This window comes from Pipistrellus kuhlii, unplaced genomic scaffold, assembly GCF_014108245.1.
Source record: "Pipistrellus kuhlii isolate mPipKuh1 unplaced genomic scaffold, mPipKuh1.p scaffold_m20_p_16, whole genome shotgun sequence".
NCBI classification, from domain to species: Eukaryota; Metazoa; Chordata; class Mammalia; order Chiroptera; family Vespertilionidae; genus Pipistrellus; species Pipistrellus kuhlii.
In genome coordinates, this window is record NW_023425471.1 from 27,201,864 (window position 1) to 27,225,508 (window position 23,645).

At 40.9% G+C, this 23,645-nt stretch overlaps 1 protein-coding gene across 4 annotated transcripts in view; it reads right to left on the bottom strand.

Annotated features, from left to right (window-relative positions):
• ARHGEF9 (Cdc42 guanine nucleotide exchange factor 9) overlaps positions 1-23,645 on the bottom strand; it is a 314,280-nt gene that overhangs the window by 158,732 nt on the left and 131,903 nt on the right. For 2 of the 4 annotated variants that reach the window (XM_036439902.2, XM_036439896.2), the window contains exon 1: positions 17,377-17,614. The exons of the other annotated variants lie outside the window; for them this stretch is intronic. In XM_036439902.2, coding sequence (XP_036295795.1) covers positions 17,377-17,406 — 30 coding nt within the window. In that variant the 5' untranslated portion in view covers positions 17,407-17,614. Of the gene's footprint in view, positions 1-17,376; positions 17,615-23,645 lie in introns of those variants that run through there. 4 annotated transcript variants of the gene reach the window in all.

The following is a 23,645-nucleotide window of genomic DNA, read 5'->3' on the forward strand; positions in this document are numbered from 1 at the left end:
CTTCTTCCATTAGGACCCTGTGTTTAACCCTGTTGAACAATCATTAAACTGTATTGCAATGGTAATTTTGTTTATATCATACACTGGAGTGTAGAGCTAAGACCACACCTGTCTTCACTCTTTCTCTCCCCATGATTAGCACAGTGCCTGACATATTGTAGGTATTTCATAAGCATCTGCTGAATGCATGAATACATCATCCACTTGTTTCACTCAGAGAACCATATCTTCCAAACACAGAAGTCAAGACCTGATGAGACTTCAGAGAAAAATCTTTTCTAAACTTTCATGTCCCAGGTTAGGAAACTTAGGCCCAGGGAATGGAAGCAACTTGCCCAAGATTACACAACAAATTGCTGGCAGAAAAGAAACCAAAACCTGACTTTTGGGTCTCAAAAGTACTTTTGAGAGATTTCAGACTCTAGAACATGACATTTGATACCAGCCCTGTCCACTCAACTCACAATTTCAAAAATATTAGACAAGTCCCCCACATTTGAAGCAGCAGGAACCCCACCTAAGAGCCAGTCCTTCTGTAAACAAGTATCAAGGAATCAAAGAATCTCTTGGTATAGCAAAAGCCCAATTCCATCCTTTAATCTCTTCTGAAACATCCCCACCAAGTAGTTATACAGTCTCAGCTTCAACATGCATAATGATGGGGAGGATTCTCTCTCCATGGCACATCCAATTTAGAACAATTTCAGTTGGTAGATAGTTCTCCAATCACTTTGTGTCAGATATCACCACTTCTGCCACTGCTGAGGAGCTAATCATTCCATGAAATGGTCTGGGACATAAATGTTCCCAAATTCACACTGAAATTATTATAAGCACCCAGTATATTTTTCAGGATCCAAAGGCCTCTCATTAGGCAATAATAATATTAAATACTTAAAGAGTGCTAACTCTATGCCAGGCACTGTTCTAAGCCCCTTACATAATAACTTTTTTCTTTAAATATATTTTTATTGATTTTTTACAGAGAGGAAGGTAGAGGGATAGAGAGTTAGAAACATCGATGAGAGAGAGACATTGACCAGCTGCCTCCTGCACACCTTCTACTGGGGATGTGCCCACAACCAATGTACATGCCCTTGACCGGAATCAAACCTGGGACCCTTCAGTCCGCAGGCTGACGCTCTATCTATTGAGCCAAAACGGTTTCGGCCATATTAACTCTTTTAATCCTTACAATAACCCTCTAAGATAGATGCTATTATTGTCCTTGGTTTACAGATAAATAGTCAGTGATGGAGTGCAGATGCAAACCAACCCAAGAAATCTGGCTCTTGAACCTATTCTCTTAAACACTTTCACATAAATGCCATGAGGTGACACGTGCCCCATCTTCCAACGGTATTTGACATGATGTCAAAAAGAAACCAAAACCCTGACTCTTGAATCTCACAAGTATTTTTGAGAGATTTCAGACTCTAGAACATGACATTTGATACCAGCCCTGTCCATGATGTCACCTGAGTTGCGGAAATAAACTGTTTCAATATCCTGACCTGAGTTCCAGTGGCCTACCTTCTAGGTAGAAAAAAGCAGAGGTGTTACCTCTTTGCCTGCTCTCAGAGAAAAGCCAATGCTTTGTTGTCCCTTGCATCTCATGGTTCAGGCAGCTTCCAAAATCCCACTTGTGCTGTACCACCCAAGGAAAGTTTCACATTTTGTGTTGACCCCTGCTGTTACTCACTTATTTGCTATACAACTCCCACCCTGACTAAGTGATAATCCCTCTGATATTTGCCACAGGCAGTCCAAAGATATTGAGTTCCATCTGTTCATTGTCTTGGCTACTGATGTGATTAGACGCTCTTGCACATTCATTCATGTCAACTCCATTTAAAAGTCAGCTCCCTGAGGTCATGAACTCTTGATTAGTTCTAGGGGTGTCGAACTCAATCAGAGAAGGGGCCAAAATCTAAAATCCAGCCTAAATCGAGGGCCGAATGGTTTACTGAACAGTCATAAACTGTCATTGTGATGGAAACGCAGCGGAGTGCAGTGATGACAGCGCTGTGCGGGCCACATTGCAAGGCCTGGCAGGACGGATTTGGCCCGCGGGCCTTGTGTTTGACACATGTGACTGTTAAACTGTTCAGCACAGAGTTTAACCCTCTTCCAAAATAATTTAAATTAAATGGGCTCACTTACTTTGTGTATTCTTTTATTTTTTTAAAAATATATTTTATTGATTTTTCACAGAGAGGAAAAGAGAGGGATAGAGAGTTAGAAACATCGATGAGAGAGAATCATCGATCAGCTGCCTCTTGCACACTCCCTACTGGGGATGCGCCCGCAACCAAAGTACATGCCCTTGACCGGAATAGAACTTGGGACCTTTCAGTCCCCAGGCCGATGCTCTATCCACTGAGCCAAACCGGTCCCAACTGGGCGCACTTACTTTGATAGCTAAGGGATACAGAAAGGCTCTCAGGAAGCTTACAGTCTATTGGGAAAGTCACAAACACACATAATTTTACTGTCATACAGTAAAGTGTCCCAAGCACAGTCAGATAATGAATAAAGTTGTTGGTAATTATAGAATGAATCATAGAACTTCATAGAAATCTCTCCCAATCTTCTTATGTAGGAATCTTTCTGAGGTGTTGGGTACAAGGAGTGGGAGGGAGGAGGAAACACTTTGGGTATACATGGTCCTAGGCCTTTCAACATATTATTTTACTTAATCTTCCCCAGAAGCCTGAACAGAAGAAATCATTATTGCTATTTTAATTTTATTGATGAGAGAGAGAGAGAGAGAGAATATGACATCTGTGTGAGAGAGAAACATTAATCGGTTGCCTCCTGTACATGCACTGACTGATGTACTGACTGGAGATCAAATTCACAACCTGGATATATACCCTGATTGGGACTTGAGCCTGCCACATTTTGGTATATGGGATGATGCTCCAACCAACTGAGCCACACTGCCCAGAATCTTTATTGCTATTTTAAAGAGTGGAAAACTGCCCTGACCAGTTTGGTTCAGTGGATAGAGTGTCGGCCTGCAGACTGAAGGGTCCCAGGTTCGATTCCAGTCAAGGGCATGTACCTTGGTTGTGGCACATCCCCAGTATGGGGTGTGCAGGAGGCAGCTAATAGATGTTTCTAACTATCCATCTCCCTTCTTCTCTGTAAAAAAAAAAATCAATTAAAATATACTTTAAAAAAATAAAGAGTGAGAAACTAACATTCAGCGCGTTTATACCATTTCCCAGGTAGGATGAAGGTAGAATAAAGCAGTAGCAAGATTTAAACTGAGATATGTTTCCAAAGCCCATCCTTTTCTCCCACTATCCTTAATGAGTTTTATCCAGCAATTTCTGAATATTTTCAGTAATAGGAAGCTCACTCTGAAGCTTCCAAAAACATGTGTTACAAGGCATTGGTGGTATAGTGGTGAGCATAGTTGCCTTCCAAAAACATGTGTTACAGTGCCATCCACTAGGTCAGGACAAAAAATAAGGGGGGGGGGGGGGAGTCCTTCTAAGCAATAGTCCTCTTAAGGGTTTGAAGACATCTGTCACAGGTTCAAACTCTATTCACTGTGAACAACCTCTGACACACACACACACACACACACACACACACACACACACATTTTCCAAGATAAACATGATAATTTCTTTAAGCTATTTCACTGTGGCATGGTTTGCAGTCCCTTCTGCAGGCTTATTGCTTATCAATTTGTCCCTATCCCTCAAAACACACATCCAGGTGGAATCAACAATGGGGAGTACAGTGGGACTGTTACCTCCCTTATTATGAACAATGACTCTTAAGATCTTATGAGCTCATGTTCACCTAAAATGCCTGATACATATGCTGCTGTGATCCCACAATGCCTTGAGAAGCTAATGCAAAGTAAAAATAGCAGTGGATGGGAAGTTAAAACTTTCAGATGTAAACCCAGCCTCTGCTTCTTGGTAGTAGTGGGATCTCAAATAAGTCCCTTAACTTCCTTAAAGATTAAAAAAAACCAAAACTATGGTTTGCTTTCATTTGAAGCTTAGAATAAATCATTGATTATTGTAAACCTTCATCAGCCTTGCCAAATGTATGGCAGAAATGAAGTTGGTTCCAAATGGGGTACATTGAGGAAAGTGTAATGGGTGATAAGCTTAAGTTAAAGAATAAGGTTTCATATATGGTTGTAGGGAGTGGAGTTTTAGGGAGGAAATCAAATATAGGGTTATGAATTTTACTCTGCCTGAATACTTTTCTCCTAGCTATCTACAATTTTAGCTCTTTCATCTCCTGGGAAGGAATCCTTCCCTGACCACCCTCTCTAAAACTGTATGACTCTGTCAGCCCATATCCCATTATCCTGCTTTTTCTTCTAGCCATTTTTTCCTTCTATCTGAAATGTCAAATAATTATTTACTTATTTTTTTTGTCTCCCTTTATACATTGTAAGATCCATGAAGACAGAGACTGTTGTTTATTGTTATCTCCAGAACTGAGAACAGTGCTTGGCATATAATAAATATTTTTTGATGACTGAATAACTGAATGAATAAATTAATGAATAAAGACCAAGGCATATAGCACTGCTGACTTACAATGTAGGATGTAGAAAAGAGTACCATGAAAAATAGTCTGTGCTGCAGCCCTTGATACCGACCTTGGCCCCTCACCCACCAAGGGGCTTCATTAGTTAGAACTAGTCAAAAGGGACTAAAAGTTTCAAATTGCAGGCTGAGAATTTTAGGACCCTCTTTGGTTTTCTGTTCCCTGTTTGCACAGACACCACTCTAAGCCATCACCCAGAAGCCCTTCCCTCAAGAAACACTGCCTATACTGCCCTCCTGTGGCCAAAGACTAAATACATAACTGAATAAACATCCAAGAACAGCAGTTTCCTTCTGTTCTTTGTAATGACTCTATTTCAGGCTTATTTATTTTCCTTTTCCTTTTCTTTATTTTTCTTTATTTTATTTTATTTATGAGAGGGGACTTATTTTAGTTCTATTCAAGTAAGTTAGTGGGTCACACAACTTACTTCTAACCCAGGGTAGAAAGGACTAGTTGGAAAAGAGCAGCAAGGACCTAAAAGCCCTTTCAGAGGAAGTACAATGCTTTCATCTTAGGCACAAGATCTTTCTGGGACAACAAAATCCAATCATGCTTCAATTCAAGGCTGGCATTGGCAGTGAATGCTTCTCTCAGAATCAGGCCCATTGTTTAGTTTTGAAGTCTAAACTCCTGGATAATTCCATTCTTGGGCCTCATGACTCATTCAACCAGTTACTCATGCTCACCCCGTGTCCAGGTTTATTTAGTTATAAGCTTTATTTAAACTGTAAACAACTGTTAATTCAGGACACTAAGCACTTATCATCAAACTAAGCATGGAGTTTTGCTCATAATAGGTGCCCCACAAACATTACATAAATAAATAGGTAGATTGGTAGGTATGGATAGGCAGATAAGAATAAGATAAAACTGCAATAGGAGGAAAGTTGGTTAGTTTAGCTGGGGAGTTTGTCAGATTGTGGAATATATGTCAGAAACAGTGTAACCAATTGCTTCAGGAACTCTATTTTCTATATAAGTCCAAGGTAGTCTAGGAAAGAGGCTCGGAGTGAAGATGTAAAGAGAGGATTGGACACTATCAAAGGATGGTAAAGAAGAGACATGCACAGGGCACACAGTGGATGGGGAAGCTTGTGGAGATTTGTGAAACAACGGCTGAGACTGTTGAAGATCTCTGTGGACTGATAGGGAGATATCTTAAAGATACATTATGTAAAAAAAATAAGTATGCAGAATAATATATAAAACATGTGTTGTGGGGGTAAAAAAAAAGGGGGGGATAGGAAGATATGTTTATATCTGTATAAAGACACTCTGGAAGGTTGCATCAAAAACTAAAGCTGGTGTACTATAATGGGGGACCTGGGTGGATAGAGAATATCCACTCTATATGTTTTATACCCTGTTTCCCCACAAATAAGACAGTGTCTTATATTAATTTTTGCTCCCAAAGATGTGCTAGGTCTTATTTTCAGGGGATGTCTTATTTTTCCATGAAGAAGAATACGGTACACATTTATTGTTAAAGAATTTACTTATTTATTCAATGACAATCATGTCATCATCTTCTGGAATATCATCATAACAATCCAATTCCTGAATTTTCTGGTGAATTTCTTGTGACTCCATTACTTTCAGAATCAGTGGACCAAATCTCTCATGTTTAGCCTAGGGGGGCCTTATTTTGGGGGGGATGCCTTATATTTCACTCAGAAGGAAACCTGAAAGTAGGTCTTATTTTCGGAGGATGTCTTATTTTCGGGGAAACACAGGTAGTTAGATTTTTAAACTATGTGAATATATTACCCATTAAAATATTAAATTTAAAAATATTAAGTATGCTGTGTGAGCTTCATAAGTCATTCCTTCCCTCATTTCTCCCTCTGCTTCAATTAATCAAACTAGGAAGAGCCCTACACTTAGAAGCAGTACAGCTTAATAGCTGAGAACATAGACACTGGGGTCTGCCTGCTGAGATTCAACTTTAGTTCTGCTAATTACTGGTTACTTCAGCAAGTTAATAACTTCAAACCTCATTTTTTCTCATCTTTAAAATGGGATAAATGGTATAATGCCCTGGTACTCAATCTTCCCTTAACTTTGAACAAGCCCTGGAATCTCAGCACCCTAGTTTCCTCATCTGTAAAAAAGGAGATGATTAATAAAGTTGCTGGTGAGGGTTTATTAAGTGAATACATGTAAAGCACTTACAAAAATGCCTGGCACATAGTAACGTTCTGTAATTACTGTTATTTAAGGGTTTGAGTACTATTTCTGCCCCTAACTTTAGGCAAATTACATACTCTCTGAATCTCAGTTTCCTTATGTATAAATAGCAAAAAACACAAAATTACCTACAAATGAAATGATGAGATAATGAATTTGAAAGTTCCCTATGGCATAAAAATTTTGGTTAGGATGAGAATTATTACAGTAGAAAAAGGAGGGGATTGGATACTAAATGAAGATTCTACTTATTCAAGGTTGCCCTATCACCTTCAGCATTCCAAATGAGAATATCTAAGGGTCAAGCAGTCTTTAAAGGCCATGAGTCATTTGTATATTAAATATCAGAAGATGAGTCCTGGTTCCCACCTCTTTAAAGCAGAGTAGCCAAAAGGACCACATATCACTGGCTGCCTCTCCATTGTGAGATGCCAAGTGTTCCCATGTATTTGTTCCTATTTTGAGAAGGTGCTGAGGCTAAGTGATAATCTCACTATCCTTAGCAGCTTCTCAGAAAGGAAAGGAAGTAACACCCTGAAGGCTCACTCTCCCCCCTCCACACATAAAATCAATTTACAAAGAACAAAACCATTTGCTTAATCAGGGGTACCAAGTCTCCATATCCCAGAAACCAGCCCTTGGAGGCTCATTTTATGACTTATAAAGCCCTTTTATCCCAGTTTTCTGATTTGCACCTCACAATAGCCCAAGAAGGCTGTCAAGTGGGGGAGAGGTAATCATTCCCATTTTACAGAAGGAGAACACTTTACTTTTCAGAAGGAAAGTGACTTACCTCAGCTCTCACCACTTCATAGAAGAATGAGAATGAACAAAGGATTAAGAAGCAGAAGACCAAATTCTGAAGAAAGTGCTTTAGAACTATAAAATTCTATACATTTGGGATTTTATGAGAATGTCAGGCCAGGGCAAGACCCAGAACCCAAGTTTCCTTTCCTCCACACCACAACTCTTGTACTGATGCTGGAGAAGGGAACAGCAAATAAAGACAAAAAGAAAATTATCAACCCCCAAAATAACTGCAGCTTACATTTAAATAAAACTTTATATCTTCCTGAATATTGAGGTCTTTTATTGCATTTCAACCTCATGGCAACCTTGTGAGGGAAATGTAGCAAAAAATAGGGATATAACGTTTTAACCACCCACACACATACTTCTTATCCTTCTTCCCTGCTTCACTTTTTCTTCTTAGCATTTAGAATTAACATACTACATATTTTATTTAATCATCTGCTTAGCATGTATTTTCCTTAGTATAAAATTTGTTCCATGAAGAAAGGATTTTTGTCCGCTTTGTTCACCATTCACCAATGCCTAGAACAGTGCCTGGTACATAGCAAATACTCAATAAATATTGTTGAATAAGCAAATTAATGAGCATGTGGTATGTGTTGAGTTGAGTGCTGTGAGGCATATGTAAATTATTATATGAAAATGCTTTGAAAATGCAAAATACTGAACAAATGTAAGGGATTACTATTATCTTATATAATAAAAGCCTAATATGCTAAGTGTCTGGTCATCCAGTCAGCCATTCAACCAATCAAAGTGTGATATGCTAATGATATGCTAAGGCCGCTCAACCACTCACTATGACATGCACTGACCACCAGGTGGCAGATGCTCCAACCAGTAGGTTTGTTTGCTGCTGTGGTCCGGCCTACCTAGACTGAGCAAGATGGGCTGAACATGCCCTGGAGCCCTCTTGCGGTCCCTCCCTGGCCAATCTTCCACATCCCTCCCCAGCCCCAATTGTGCACTGGTAGGGTCCCTCAGCTTGGCCTGCACTCTCACACAATCCAGACTAAGGGACCCCCCCTCCCTGAGTGCACAAATTTTGTGCACCAGGCCTCTAGTATTAAATTAATAAAGGCTATCATTAATTGAGTGCTTGCTATATGCAAGACACTGTACCATGTGTTTTACATAGATTAAATCAGTTCATCTTCACAATAGTACCAATGACCAGGTACTACTATTCCAGTTTCATAGATAAGGTATATTGGTTAATTTTGTGTTTCAACTTGTCTGGAATATAATGCCCAGACATTGAATCAGATATTATTCTGGATATTTCCATTAAGATATTTTTTGGATGAGGTTAACATTTAAATCAGTGGACTTTGAGTAAAGCAGATTGTACTCCAGAATGTGGATGGGCCTCATCTAATCAGTTGAATGTTATAATACAGTGTTTCCCAAACTTCTCTCATGATGAGAATCACCTGGTGGAGTTGTTAAAATACAGATTCCTGAATCCCAACTAAGAAGTGCTAAACTAGAATTTTGGGGAACATATAGGTAAAATTGTATACTTAGTGCTCTGTCTTAGAATGAAGACTGACCTGTCCCTGAGCAAGAAGGAATTCTGCCAACAGACTGCCTTTGGACTGACTGCAACTCTTCCCAGCTTGCTGACCTACCCTTCAGATTTTGGACTTGCTCTTCTGCAATCACGATAGCCGATTTTAAAAACTAAATTAATATTTCTCCTTATAGATAGATTATAGAGATAGAGATAGAGATAGAGATGTAGATATAGACCTATAGATACATATACATCTGTTGGTAGTGTTTCTTTGGAGAGCCCTGACTAATACATAAGGAATCTGAAGCTTAGAATGGTTAAATCCCTTGCTTCAAATCAAACAACTAGACAGTGGCAGAGCCAGAAACTTAGGGATCATCTTCCTTGTTTCTTCCATGTTATACACCTCTCTCATCAACCCAACAATTCCTCTTAAGTCTATCTTCAAAATCAATATCAAATCTTCCCTCTTCTTCCCCAACTCCACTGATTTCATTTCTGTAGTAGCCTTTCAATTGAGCTTTCCATCCCTACTTTCACCATCCCCAATCCATTCTATTCAATATATAGAGTCTTCAAAAATCAACTTCTCAGATCACAAAGCAGACCCTATCATTCTACTGCTTCAAATGCTTCCCTATTGTACTTAGAATAAATAGCACTAACTTTGTGCAACACTGTCATACACACTGAGTATGTTAACTCACACTTAATCCTTACTAGCACTATAAGTAGTACCATTATTATCACCATTTTTCAGAGGGCATAACTGAGACACAAAAAGATTAGTTAATGTGCCCAAAATCACACAACTAAGAAGTGGCAGAAGCATGACTTGTACTTAGGCAGTATGCTTCCAGAATCTGTGCTATTAACCACTGAACCATACCACCTTAAGATACACACCCTTCCTGGGCCTATAAGGTCTCATGTGAGCTGTACCTGCCTGACTCTCTGCCTTTCTATCATGTCAGTTGCCTCCTCTCTCCCTGTGCTCCAGTCATACTGCCCTTTTTCTACCCCTCAGGTTCTATCCTTGTTCCCTCCTTTAAACTCCCTACAAGCCTTGCTGTCACTTCCTTTATTTTTTTATTATAATCCAAATACATAGGATCTCTCCCCAAACCTCCACACAGCTAACTCAAGTTAAATATCAATTCCCTGGTATGTCAGGCAGGCCCTTAGACAAAATGTCTCCTCATGGCAATAGGCCTTTTTAGAGCTAGTTGAATATACTTATTTCTCCCCCTTTCTGGTGCCATTACTGAATAGCTTAATCACTTGCAGAACTAGAGAACTAGCCATTCTCTCTCTCTCTCTCTCTCTCCCTCTCTCTCTCTCTCTCTCTCTCTCTCTCTCTCTCTCTCTCTCTCTCTCTTTCTCTCTCTCTCTCTCTCTCTCTCTCTCTCTCTCTCTCTCTCTCTCTCACACACACACACACACACACACACACACACTACAATAATAAAACACCTCAAAGTAATGGGTTCTTGCGAAGAAGCTCTTCTCAGCCCAACATGGGGCTGTTTGGGGGTCTTTTTCATTTTCTCCTGAAACAGAAAACTGAGGGATCCTTGGTGTGTGGCAGGAACAATTGTTCCTTGTGAATGAAATTCTAGTTGGATCTCTTAGCATTCAGAGAAGAGGAAAGTTACGTCTGCTCTTCTGAGGCCTGAATTCAGGGCAGTAGAAAAGATCATATTCTGTTTGCCCAAGTGTGTATCCACTCTATCCTGTCAAGAATAATAATTACTCCATATATAGGTAGAGATTAGCACAGTTCACACAGCCCTTTCTTGTCTACTCACACAAGACTGGACAATAAATGAAGCTATGTGTTAATTTTATGTGTCAAATTGACTGGATCAAGGGGAGCCCAGATATTTGGTCAAACATTATTCTAGATGTGTCTACTAGGGTGTTTTGGATGACATTAATATTTGAATTGGTAGGCTGAATAAAGCAGATTGCTCTTTCCAATGCAGATGGATCCCAATCAATTGAAGACTTAATAGAACAAAAAGGCTGAGTGAAAGGGAACTCTTCCTGCTTGCCTGTATAACCTGGAGAGAGAATCTCTCTCTCTCTCTCTCTCTCTCTCTCTCTCTCTCTCTCTCTCTCTCTCTCTCTCTCTCTCTCCCTTCCTCCCTCCCTCTCTCTCCCTTCCTCCCTCCCTCTCTCCCTCCTTCCTTTTCTCTCCTCCAGTTGTCAGGTGCAGCCACTTCTCTCTTCTTGCGCCCTCTATATGTATCACCGAAGAAATCTTGCACCACTCAATCTTATTATGTCATTATCCTTTCTGCCAGGCAAAGCTTCTGAGCCTGGCATTCAAGGTACTTCTTGATGTGGCCTCAATGCACCTTGTCAGAATTACTGCCTTTAACAACATCAAAGCACCCAAATGTTATTTACAGAACATATTGGCACTTTCATGCCTCAATTCTTTGTCTAAGCTTAGAACATTTCTTGCTTCATCTACCATACCTACTCCCCACACCAAGCCAACAGTGCCATCTGAAAGGCTTGAAAGTACAATTTAAATGCTATCTTTTCTAGGAAGCCCTGCCCAATCCTCCGAATTACTCCTCCACTATGCTTTTGCTCCCCTGTACTCCCACATCACCTTCTTTGTATCTCCAATAGATTTCACCCAGGCTGACATTAGTTCTCCCCTTCTGAATTATTAAGCTCCTGAACACATAAACCACATTTTGTCTTTGATTATCCCACACCTCAGCCTGACATATAGTGTCCTGGAAATAGTAGCCACTTAATAACCATCCATCTTCTTAAAATGACCTGTTAAAATTCACTTAAGCGTTGCTTATCATGGCAATTGACTGGACACAAACTAATTGGCCATCAATAGGGAACACAACAGAATCCTATTTAGATAGGTAAAATGAGGTTTCTCTATACATACTGATATAGAATAATCTTCAAGACATACTGAGCATTGGGGGGGAAAAGGCAAGACTGTAGAATATGCTACTATCTATATGAAATAAATAAAATGTGTGTGTGTGTGTGTGTGTGTTCGTGTGTGTGTGTATATAAGTAAATGTACAGGCTTAGAATATCTCTATACAAACACTTAAGAAACTGATTTCAGCGACTGTCTCTGGATTGTATGACTGAGGACCAGAAGGAGGAAGACCAATGGAGACTTAATTTTTGTCACATTCTTTTCCTACTCTTATAATTTTATACTATGTGCATGCATTACCTACTCACAATAAATAAATTATTTTTGTCAAGCATTTATTACATGGGGGAGAGCTATTATTAAGTATTGGCATAAGTTTCTCTTTTGGATTATCTAGAAAAAACCCTAAGCAATGTAACATGATTAGTCAATGATTGTACACAAATGAAGTGATAGTTCTGAGCCAGCTAGGATGCTCTCTGGCTCTGAGGAAATGTAAAAATAATAACAACAAAAAGTTATATAGCTTTACTCTGTGTCAGGCACTGTTCAGGGTACTTTAGAAGTATTCACTTATTTAATCTGTACAACACTATGAAATGGGTATGTGCTACTATCTTCCCAACTTTAAAGATGAGGACCTTGAGGGGTTAAGTGGACTCTCCAAACCACACAGACAATAGGTAGTGAGAGCAAACAGGAAATCTGGTTCCAGGATCTGTTCTCATAAACATTATATTATGTTGCTGACACCCAAGGCAGCTGTATAGCCAGCATCTTCTCTAGTAGTTTATAAGTAATCAAAAAATACATTGGATAAATGGATGGATGAATTGATGTGTATATGGGTGAGTAGATTGGTGAATGAATGGGGAGTGGATAGAGGGATGGTTGGGTTGTGAAAAGAGTAAGGCTTTTTATAATCAGATAAATCTGGATTTGAAATACGATGCTACCCTTTATTTATCCCTGAGCAATATACTTAACTCTCTATTGCTGTTTCCAAGCTATTCTAGACTATGAACTCTGGGAAGGCAAGGACATTTATCTTTCATTCTCTACTGCATTCCTGATGTCTAGAATAGTACTTGAAGACAATAGGTGTTCAGTGAATATTTATTGCATGAATTTATAAAGCAACAAATGTTAACTTTAAACCTATTTTGTTGGAAGATAATGTGAGAATTAATTGAGATAACATTTCACATAATTGGCACATAATAGGTATGCTTCCCTTCCCTTTCCCCCTATTAAATTTACCTCATGAAAATTGGAGAAGGCACATGTAACTGAGAATTGGGATATGTGGATTCTTTGCCCAGTTACTGAGTAGTTGTGAGGTCTTGGATCAAGTACCCTCTCTCTCTAAGACTCAGTATTTTACAATGTATAAAATGGGTGATATTCAAACATCTTTGTGTGGGACATAAGTAAGCAAAAATGCTTTTCTAAAATCTTAAGCAACAGCTCAACATATAAAGCTAAAATCAAGGTGCCCTGGATAAATGAAAGATAGGAGATCCAAATTCCTGCTTGCCCCTGTCCAGGCCCTCTCCTTGAGGTACTGCCATGATAAACAAAATGCTCTAAGGCAGAGAGCTACAAACCTTTTCTGTAAAGGGCCAAATAGTAAATATTTTAGGTTTTGCAGACCATACCGTCTCTGTCACAACTATCCAACTCTGCCTTTGTATCATGAAGGCAGAATGGGCATGGCTATGTTCCAATAAAACTTTATTTATAGATAATGAAATTTGAATTTCATATAAATTTTCATATAATTTCATGTATTTCTGTCACAAAATATTCTTCTTTCAAAATTTCCCAACATTTAAAAATGTAAAAAACATTTTAAATATTTTTTATTGATTTTCAGAGAGAGGAAGGGGGAGAGAGAAAGAGATAAAAAACACTCCCCCCTGCTGGGGATCCAGCCTGCAATCAAGGCATGTGCCCTGACTAGGAATCCAACTTTAACCTCCTAGCTTATGTGTTGACACTCAGCCACTGAGCGACACTGGCTAGGCCATTTTTATATAATGTGTGGGCTGAACCAGTAGATCATAGTTTGCTTACCTGATCTAAGGAGTTGGGCTAAATTATCACCAAGGTCATCCTGTTTGGACATTACAACTGAGGCAGTCCAGAAGCAACATGAGCAATGTAAAGAGTAAAGACTGAAACTATACTGTTGCCATGGAAATTCCAGAAAGTAGATAGACCTGATCCACTCAGGTCTGCTCTAAGTTAGAAAGATACCTCAAAAAGATAAAGGCTCATGTTTTGCTCCCACCCTTCATTTCCCCGGACTGAACTGCATTTTAAAATACTTTAAAATACTTGGTAGATATCTATTATTCATATCAGAATCAAATCAACTGTTAACTTTAACAGTTGGCCATTCTATCTTGCCTATACAGAGATTTCTACCAACTCAAATACTGATTTTTATGAAGGTCACTTGAAATTTGGCATGGGATTTAGTTAAATATTTCATATTCTTCTCCAAAGCATTGGCATATAAAGTGGAGCAATAAGAATGGACAACACTTAGTGCAGGCAAAGAAGGAGCACACCATCTCTAGAGAATTTTTTAAGAAAGTAAAGTCAAAGTATTTTTTTATATCACCATGGACCAGCAATTTTAAACATCAGTAGTAAAATACTCCTCCCTGAAAAAATACTTTGTTGGTCAAAGTTCTAAACAATTGTTACTACTGAGTTTTAATCATCTATATAAAGTTTCAAATTAGCACCTTTTATTATTTATCCTTTAATAATATTGTATTATACATGGAAGTCTAATTCAGAGAACTTTCAGTTATATAGTTGCCCCCCCCCAATACATACAGACTTCACATATGTTTCCACTTTTTAAATGTTTAGAATCAATCATGGCAGATTTGGGTGCATTTCCTTTTTTTATTGATTTGACAGAGGGAGAGGGAGAAGAGAGAGAGAGAGAGAGAGAGAGAGAGAGAGAGAGAGAGAGAGAGAGAGAGAGAGAGATTGATTTGTTGTTCCAGTTACTTATGCATTCATTGGTTGATTCTTGTATGTGCCCTGACTACCCCAAACATTGGTATTTCTAGAGGATGCTGTAAGCAACTGAGCTATCTGTCCAGAGACTTTGGGTCCATTTCTTGCCTGCAATCCCTCTGGTGCTATATTACAACATTTAAATAGTAGCTTCAAAGTAAACAATGGTAGCCACAGTGATAGTTAAGTTAAAGTAACAGAATGTATGTTATTCAATTCTCTCATTTGTGTGATGAATTGGAATTTTTATTTGTGCTTAAATCTAAAACAGCAAAAACAATACAAACTGCAAGGCATACTAATTTTGTTCAGTAAGTGCACATTTTAGATAATATTATGTTACTGAATTTGTTTTTTAAATCGAAGTTTAGTCTCCTTTTTCATTGTTAGTTATTTGAAAAATTTTTAAAAATCAAGAAAATAAGTATTAGTGCTGGTTATTACTGAATTTTTTAATATAGAAGAGAGAGTTCTGAAAACGATACATTTCAGATTTTATAAATGTTAAGTATACCATATCTAGTACTAATAATAAATTTAATCTTCTTCTCCAGAATCCTAGAAAGCAAGGAACTGGTTCATTGGTAATTCACATAGACCCAACCCTCAATTAGCCCCCCCACCACAGGCCAAAAGCCTGAAGCAGATAATTTGATTATTGACTTAGATATGAAACGTCCTTTAATGAATCACCCACTGTGTTCATTCTAGCCCCACACTCAAACGTCTGAGAATCAGATGGATGGTCAGAAAGGAGAAAGACCCAGACTCAGGTAACAGAAATATCAGGACTGGCATATTTTATTTTTTAAAGCAATATTTGTGGCATTAGTTCATCCTTAAGGAAGTCCTTTCACAAGATCATGACTTTGTTCTTTTCTGACTCTCAGCACCATTTGAACTTATGATTCTGTGGAAGAACAGTTACAAGTCAGAAGACTAAGCTTTGCCGTCATGGAGCTGTGTGACCCTGGGTGAGTCTCTCTCACTCTCTGGGTCTCAGATTTCCTGTACAGATGACAAGGACTTGAAGGCCTTCTCATGCTCTGATCTTTTCTGGGTCTACAAACATTTGAAATAGCCCTGTTGGGACACCAAGGAAAGAGGGATATCTGATAAAAAGAGTTTCTTGAAGTCCTGGTTTAAAGGAATATAAACTGGATGCCTTTAGGAACCACTAAAACAGATGTATAAGGAAGAAGATAGCTCCTCATAATACAGTCCTAGCCAACTCCAGATTCCCTCCTCCTTTCCAGAATGGGATAAAAAGAAAAGGAGTTAAACATCAATTTTTGCCCAACTGCTTCTGGCTACTTTCCTTCAGTTTTGGGTTGTGGGTGGCAGTACAAAAGTGTGGGCTGGCATGGTCATCAGCGTCTGCTGACCCAACCCAACTGCCCTCCAATATCCTCTTGCTCATGCCTCTCAGCTGAGGACAAAGGCATGAGGACCTCCCATCCCCAGAATCTCTAACAAGACTTGAGCTACCCCTAACTGAGTCAGAGAGGCATCAAGATGCAGCCACCACTTCCTCTCTGGAAGAGAAGTCATTCCAAGGTCTCCATGTGGAGAAAGGAGCATTATGACATAAAATTTACTGTTGGAAGATAATATTGAACACACACACACAAACCCACACTTCTTGGGTGGGGGGAGGGGTTCTCTTAACTGAATGGAGTCCAGACTCAATTCCAGGATAGGGATCTCTGCAGCTGTCTTTCCTGGACGAAGCCCCAAGTATTGACAGGGTGACCCTAGCCCAGGCAAAAAAAAAAGGAGGGGGGGCCTCCTGAGATCGCCTAGACAGCTTCCCTGAGAGTGGATTTTTTGCCCTTATGCCCTGGAACTGTCCAGAGTAAGCGGATACAGGGTCTATTTGGGGGGCTATGCAACTCTCCCATACTACCTCTTCCACAATCCCAGGCTTTGTGACTGCTCCCTTCCTCCCAACCCCCTGCCAGCTGGCCTGCAGCCTGCAAGCCTCGCAGCTCACAGAGAGCCCCTCTGCCAGATCCCTTGCTTCTTTAGTCTTCCAGGTTACCCCCACTTTCATCCCACCCCGATCTCTATGGTCGGGGGGAGACAGTGGGATTGCGGAGGGGAATGGGAAGGGGCTTTCTTCCTTAGGCGAGCAAGGGCTCCTAAAATGGCCACAGCAAGCTCTCTGGTATCTCAAGGACAGCGGAAAAGGGAGGGCAGTGGGCAGAAGCTAGGGGGCTTACTGCAAGGCGGCTGGTGGAGGAGCTGGGGGTGGGGCTAGGAGACTGAGGCTCAAGCCGGGGAAGCCAGGGTTATATGCACTCACCATTCCTGATCCGCCCCTTATCCACTGCATGGTGCCTGCTTCTCCGAGGCCCTGGTGGCTGGCGCAGGTTGTCTGGGGCTGGCTGGTTTGGCGGGGATGGAGCGAGGGAGAGCCTCAGCACCCTCTCCGTCTCCCCTCCTCCACAGCACTATGGCCCAATCCCCTCCGCCTTGGACCTTGCCTTCAGTCAGGTTGTTTAATCCCAGCCCGCAGGCTCTGCCTCTCAGCCTAACAGCTCTCGGGGTGTTTGGTCACGGAAGAAGCGTGGGCGGTGGGGGCGGAGTGGGGGGGGCGAGTCCCCAACTGACTGCCTTTGTCTCAAGCCAAGGCTTGAGAACTAGGAGGTGGGGTGTAGGGATGTAGTGAGAGGATGGGGCTGAATAACCTCACCTCGGAGAGGACAGCTGTCACCTCTGCCTGCCTCCCACCGCACTGGAGTTAGATGCTATTTATTGTGGGGATCCCTAATTGTGTTGAGTCAGCGGAAAGTCCTCTCCAAAGTTGCCAGAGGTGTTGGACCAGCCTCCTGAATAATAAGATCCTGCTCCAGTGGAGCTATGCCAGTACTATCCAGCCTCCTTCCCCGCAACCCTCCTTCTGCATACCCCTCGCCCCCCTCTTCCCCCCCCCCCCGCCCCGTGTCTCCTCTCCTGGTGGGTGTCCCCTCTCCTCTCTTTGGGCTTTCATCAACAAAATCACTTCCACTTCTCAGAACAACCCTGTGAAGGCAGGCATTAGTATCTCCATTTTACAGGTTAATAAATGGAGGATTAAAGTTGAAAGGGGGCTGTGTAAATTCACATAAAAAAATAAAGCCTCCACTTTACCTTCTGAAGCTTTCCAAGCTTCTTTTTGTTCTCTCTCTCTCTCCCCCCCACCTCTCTCTCTCTCTCTCTCTCTCTCTCTCTCTCACACACACACACACACACACACACACACACACACATTATTCCAGGATTCTGGAAGAAGCTCACACCTTCAGGATTATAAAAAGTAGCTTGTCGATGGATGAATTTTCCATTTGCTTATTTTGCTGAGAATGAGTCAAATGAACATCAGCAAAACAGGCAAACGGAGAAACCGCCCACCTTTTCATGATGCCCCTAACTCTGGGCATTGCAACACAGACTGGCATCTTTGTATTTCCTTAGAGTTGACATTGTTGGTCACATTCACACGCATTATACCATACAATCCTTACAATAACCCTGTGAGGTGGACATGACAGGGAGTGTTAATTAGTCCCATGTTACAGTCAGAAACACTGAAGCTCAGAAGTTGAAAGACACATCTGCTCAAGGTAAAACAGCCAAACAATACAACAATAATCCAAGGCTCCTAATCCACAGGGAAGGTCAAGCACACATGTAATTACCAAAAAAAAAAAAAAAAGATATCAGAAAGAAGTGTCTGAAGTTGATTGGTATGAAGATATCACTGGCATTGCAAACACACAACCTTGTTATCCTCTACTTCTTAAAAAACTGTCCCAACTCCATCCAAGCTATTGTTTTGGTCAAGCAGGCATAACGGGGCCACAGTTTTTCAATCCACTCATCTGCTGATGGGCACTTAGGCTGTTGCAAAATCTTAGCTAAGGTGAATTGTGCTGCTGTGAACATAGGGGCATATATATAATCCTTTCTGATTGGTGTTTCTAGTTTCTTGAGATATATTCCTAGAAGTGGGATCACTGGGTCAAATGGGAGTCCCATTTTTAGTTTTTTGAGGAAACTCCATACTGTTCTCCACAGTGACTGCACCAATCTGCATTACCACCAGCAGTACAGAAGGATTCCTTTCTTGTATGCTATTTCATTTTGCATTGTCCCAAAGCTCCCTTAGGCTGTCCTCCTGCTTTTTAATTTTTTTCTCTAGTTGCTGTTCAGATTGGGCTTGTTTCTGTACTTTATCTTTAACTCATTAATTTGGTCCTCTACTTCTTCTAGTCTACTACTGATGCCTTCCATGGTGTTTTTTATTGTAACTATATAATATTTCATTTCTTCCTGATTTTTGCATAGGTTGTTGGTTTTCTCGTTCATCCAGTATATGAAATGTATGACCATTACTCTGAATTCTTTTTCTGTCATGTTGTATGCTTCTGTTTCACTTATTTCTTTTCTTGGTGATTCCTTCTTTTCTTTCCTCTGGGGATTGTTTCATTGTCTCCCCATTCTATCACCAAATGTCAAGTTGCAGGGGCCTGGGCTGTGTACAGTGGGAGTTTTGCACCCCCCAAGTGTCACTGAAGAGCTCTGACACCGAGGGTGCTGTGGATTGATGGGAGCCACGCTCACTCTGGGTTAGAGTCACAGGCACTTAGTGTGGCTTCCTGTGTGCAGCTAGAATCAGGGACTTAGTGTGGCCTGCGCCATGTTGAACCAGAGAACCTGCTGGCATGTGCCAAAAATCTAAGTCCCCTAGTGCGTGTCAGGAGTCAGAGGCTCCTTGTGTGCATGCTGACAATTGAGTATCAGAGTCTCTGTTGCTAGGTGACATCTCGCACCGAGAATCAGGGTCCCTGTGTGTGCATGTGCCAAGAATTGCAGTCTCTGGCTCTTAAGTGTGAATATACTGGGAATCAGTGATCCCAGGTGCATGCAATGAGAAACAGTCTAGTCACTGGGAGACCCGGTTGCACTGTTGCACTGTGTTGGCAGGAGGTCCACTCCTGCCCTGTGGAAAATAGCCTTCTTTGTGCACTTTCCCTGAATCAAAGTCAGGTGGCACTGCTGTTTAGTGTGGGTGTGGGGTCTGGTCACATGGGTGTGCACTGTGGAAAACAAACTCCCTGGGTCCATGCACTCAGGCTCAAATTCAGTGCTGCCTCCCTGTGTGGGCACAGGGTCTGGTCATGGGGAATAAACTCCATGAGTTTGCACATCCAGGTTCAAATCCAGTGCAGCCTCTCTGCTAGGGTACAGGGTCTGGTTATGGGAAACAAACTCCCTGTTTGCACCCTCATACTCAAATTTAGCACTGCCTTCCTGTGTGAACATGGTATCTGGTCACAGAAAACAATCTCCCCGAGGATACAGACCTACGCTCAAATTCAGCCCAGTCTCCCTGCCAGGGCGTGGAACCTAGTCATGGGAAACAAATTCCCCGAGTTCGCCCTTCCAGGCTCAAATTCAGCACTGTCTCTCTGCCCTGCCTGGGCATGGGATCAGGTCACAGAAAACAATCTCCCTAAGGATGCGCACCTAGGGTCAAATTCAGCACAGTCCCTGCCTGGGCGTGGAGCCTGGTCACGTGAAACAAACTTCCTGTGTCCAACACCAAGGCTCAAAGTCAGGTAGAGCTGCCACTGCTGTGTGTGTTCAGAAAGCCCTATTGTGTGTACGGCTGGGGTCTGACAGTTCCTATACCACTGCCTCAGCGGCAGTGAGGGAGGGGGATTGGCTTTTGGACTCACAGAAATCTATGGCTGGGGTGCCTGGAATCTTGTTGTCCGTGCATCTGCAGCTGTCATCTCAGGTCTTCTACAAGAGCTGCTGTAGGGTCCTGGTTTTCTACCAAGACCAGACTGGGTGGTGGCGAGGCTAAGATCCTATTCTCAAACAGTTCTGTTCTTCCAGATGGCATGGTCTCTGTATTGCCAGTGTCCTCCCCAGAATGCAGCAGTAGTAGGGTTTTGCCAAGACTGCCCGGATTGGTAACACCTTGGAAGACCTGCAGGATCTAAAACACACACACACACACACACACACACACACACACACACACACACACATGTCCACTCTCTCCTCTATCGCTTCCTCACTCTCTCACACACTCCCCCTCCCTACCTTCCTGCCAGTCGCCATCTTATTTTTTTTTATAGATGCATTCATTTAACAATATTATTGACTGCCTATGTGCCAAACATTGTCATAGAGTCTCAGGATACAATACAAAGCTTCTCATGGATCTTACAATCTACTTGAAATGGAGGAACGATAAACAATAAATAAGTAAACAAATAAGATAAAGGTTTGAAATGTGCTCTGATAAAGGTTCTGGCATATGCTCTGAAGCATATAAACCAATTTATATGATAGTGAATAGCTCTGGGGTTATGCAAGTTGCCTATATCAATTATAATCCAGTCAGGAAAATAGAGAGAACATTTAATACAGGTAACACATACAGGTAGAGCTAAGGAGCCAAACAAGGGATGGCAAGACAAGCCAGAATTTAACACCCATGGAAAATTCCTACCACTTTGAGAACTAGATGGATAATGGGAAAAGGTAATATTATCATAACAAAGAAACTGATGCTAAACTAATAGCATGGCAATTGTCCTTCTCAATCTGACTTATTTCACATAGAGCGATACCCTCCAGATTTGTCTATGCTGTCGCCACTTCCAGAACATACCTCTCTAAAGCAATAGGTAGAGTAAATATTCTGGCTTCATCTTCCTCTTGCTCACCAATCTCCAGCAAGTATTTTCCACTGAACAGAGAAATAAGACAGCATGGAAATCTATGAGATTTACTTTGCAGGAGAAGTGTGAAGAATGAATCTGGGAGTGATCATTCCAGTGTTATTGTCTGTGCCTAGAGATTCTTGCATGCCTATTTGTCTAGAACCATGTAAGCAGTTAGAGACAATATAATGTAGTAGGTAAGAGAATAAGCTCTGAGGCCAGAGTGCTTGCATTCAGTTGTTGGCTTTGCTACTGACTTGGACAGGTTATTTAATGTTAGGCATCTAGATAATTTCCTTATCTGTAAAACAGGACTAATAATACTGTCTCTTTCATAAGATTGTTATACAAATATTTGAGCCCTAGCTGGTTTGGCTCAGTGAGCACTGGCTTGCCTAAGAGTTCCTGGTTAGATTCTAGTCAAGGGCACATATCTCGATTGCAGGCTCCTCCCTGGACTGAGCCCTGGTCAGGGCAAGTACAGGAGGCAAGCAATCTATGTATTTCTCTCACATCCATATTTCTCTCTGACTTTCCCTCTCTCTTATACTCTCTCTAAAAATCAATGGAAAAATATCCTCGGGTGAGTATTTAAAAAATAATAAATAAATAAATAAATAAATAAATAAATAAATATTTGATAAATTAACCTCCTGGAAAGAAAGCACTTAGCACAGGGCCTGACAACCAATAAGCATTCATTATGGGATAAAAGATATCTGGTAAAAGGGTTTCCACAATCTCTGTGTCCCAGACTTCTCCCTTGAAACCCTGTGATCTCTCCAAAGCCTATATTTGGTACTTAGCCTAGCACCAGCTCTCATTGTGCAAGTGCTAAATACTGCCCTCTTTTCAGCCATGAGCAGCATGAGGAGAGAGGTAGTCCCCAATTTAGCACATTCTCTTTAATTGAGTCCATAATGATTCAAAGAACCCAGAGTCAGACTGGTCCCTTAGCTGCTATGGCTTTGGCTTTATGAAGATCTCAGCAAATTCTCTACCGGTGGGTAAACTGGGGCAAGTAACCAGCTTCTCTGAGTCCTAGATTCCAAATCTCATAATGAACACACTAATTGTTGTTTACCTAACTGTGTTAAGTAATCATTTATTCTTAGATATCAGAGTTGTCAAATATTTTACGATTATCTCCTACAACATTCCCATTTTACAGATGAGAAAATGAAGCCCCCAAGAATGAAAAGGACGCCCAAAGTCACAAAGTAAATATGCTAGTGGCTGAGCTGGAATGAGAAGTCAGACCCTTGATTTTTGACAGTGAGTGGAATGCACTAGTGAAAAGGGATAAAATTAAAAGTATACAACTACTATAATGCTAGTATTGAGAGCTTAACACTAACATCTATATTGTAACTTGTGTTGTCATGACAAAATGAAAGGCAGTACATATGTCACTACCTATTCTTAGTCATTTATTTATAAATTCAACAAACGTGCTTCTGGGTATAAGAAACAATGTATTAGGAACTGACTATATAGCAATGAAAAAGACAGAAACCATTCATTTCCTGCTTTCTATTCAACAAACAAGCAAATGAGGTGAATAAATAAGCTAATACAGATGGTGATAAGTGTTATGTAAGACAGTAAAAGGACTAAGGGTAACTATTAGAGAAGAAAGAAAGAATTTATAAAAACAAGACTTCTCCAAGGAGATGACATTTAAGTTGAGGCCTTGAGGATAAAAGGAAGCCAGCCATGTAAAGAGGTAGTGGTAAGTATTCCAGGCACAGAAAACAAGACAGTGTCCAAAGATAAACAGGATGCTTATTTTTTTAAAATCTTTATTGTTGAAAGTATTACATATGTCCCTCTTCCCCCATTGACTTCCTGC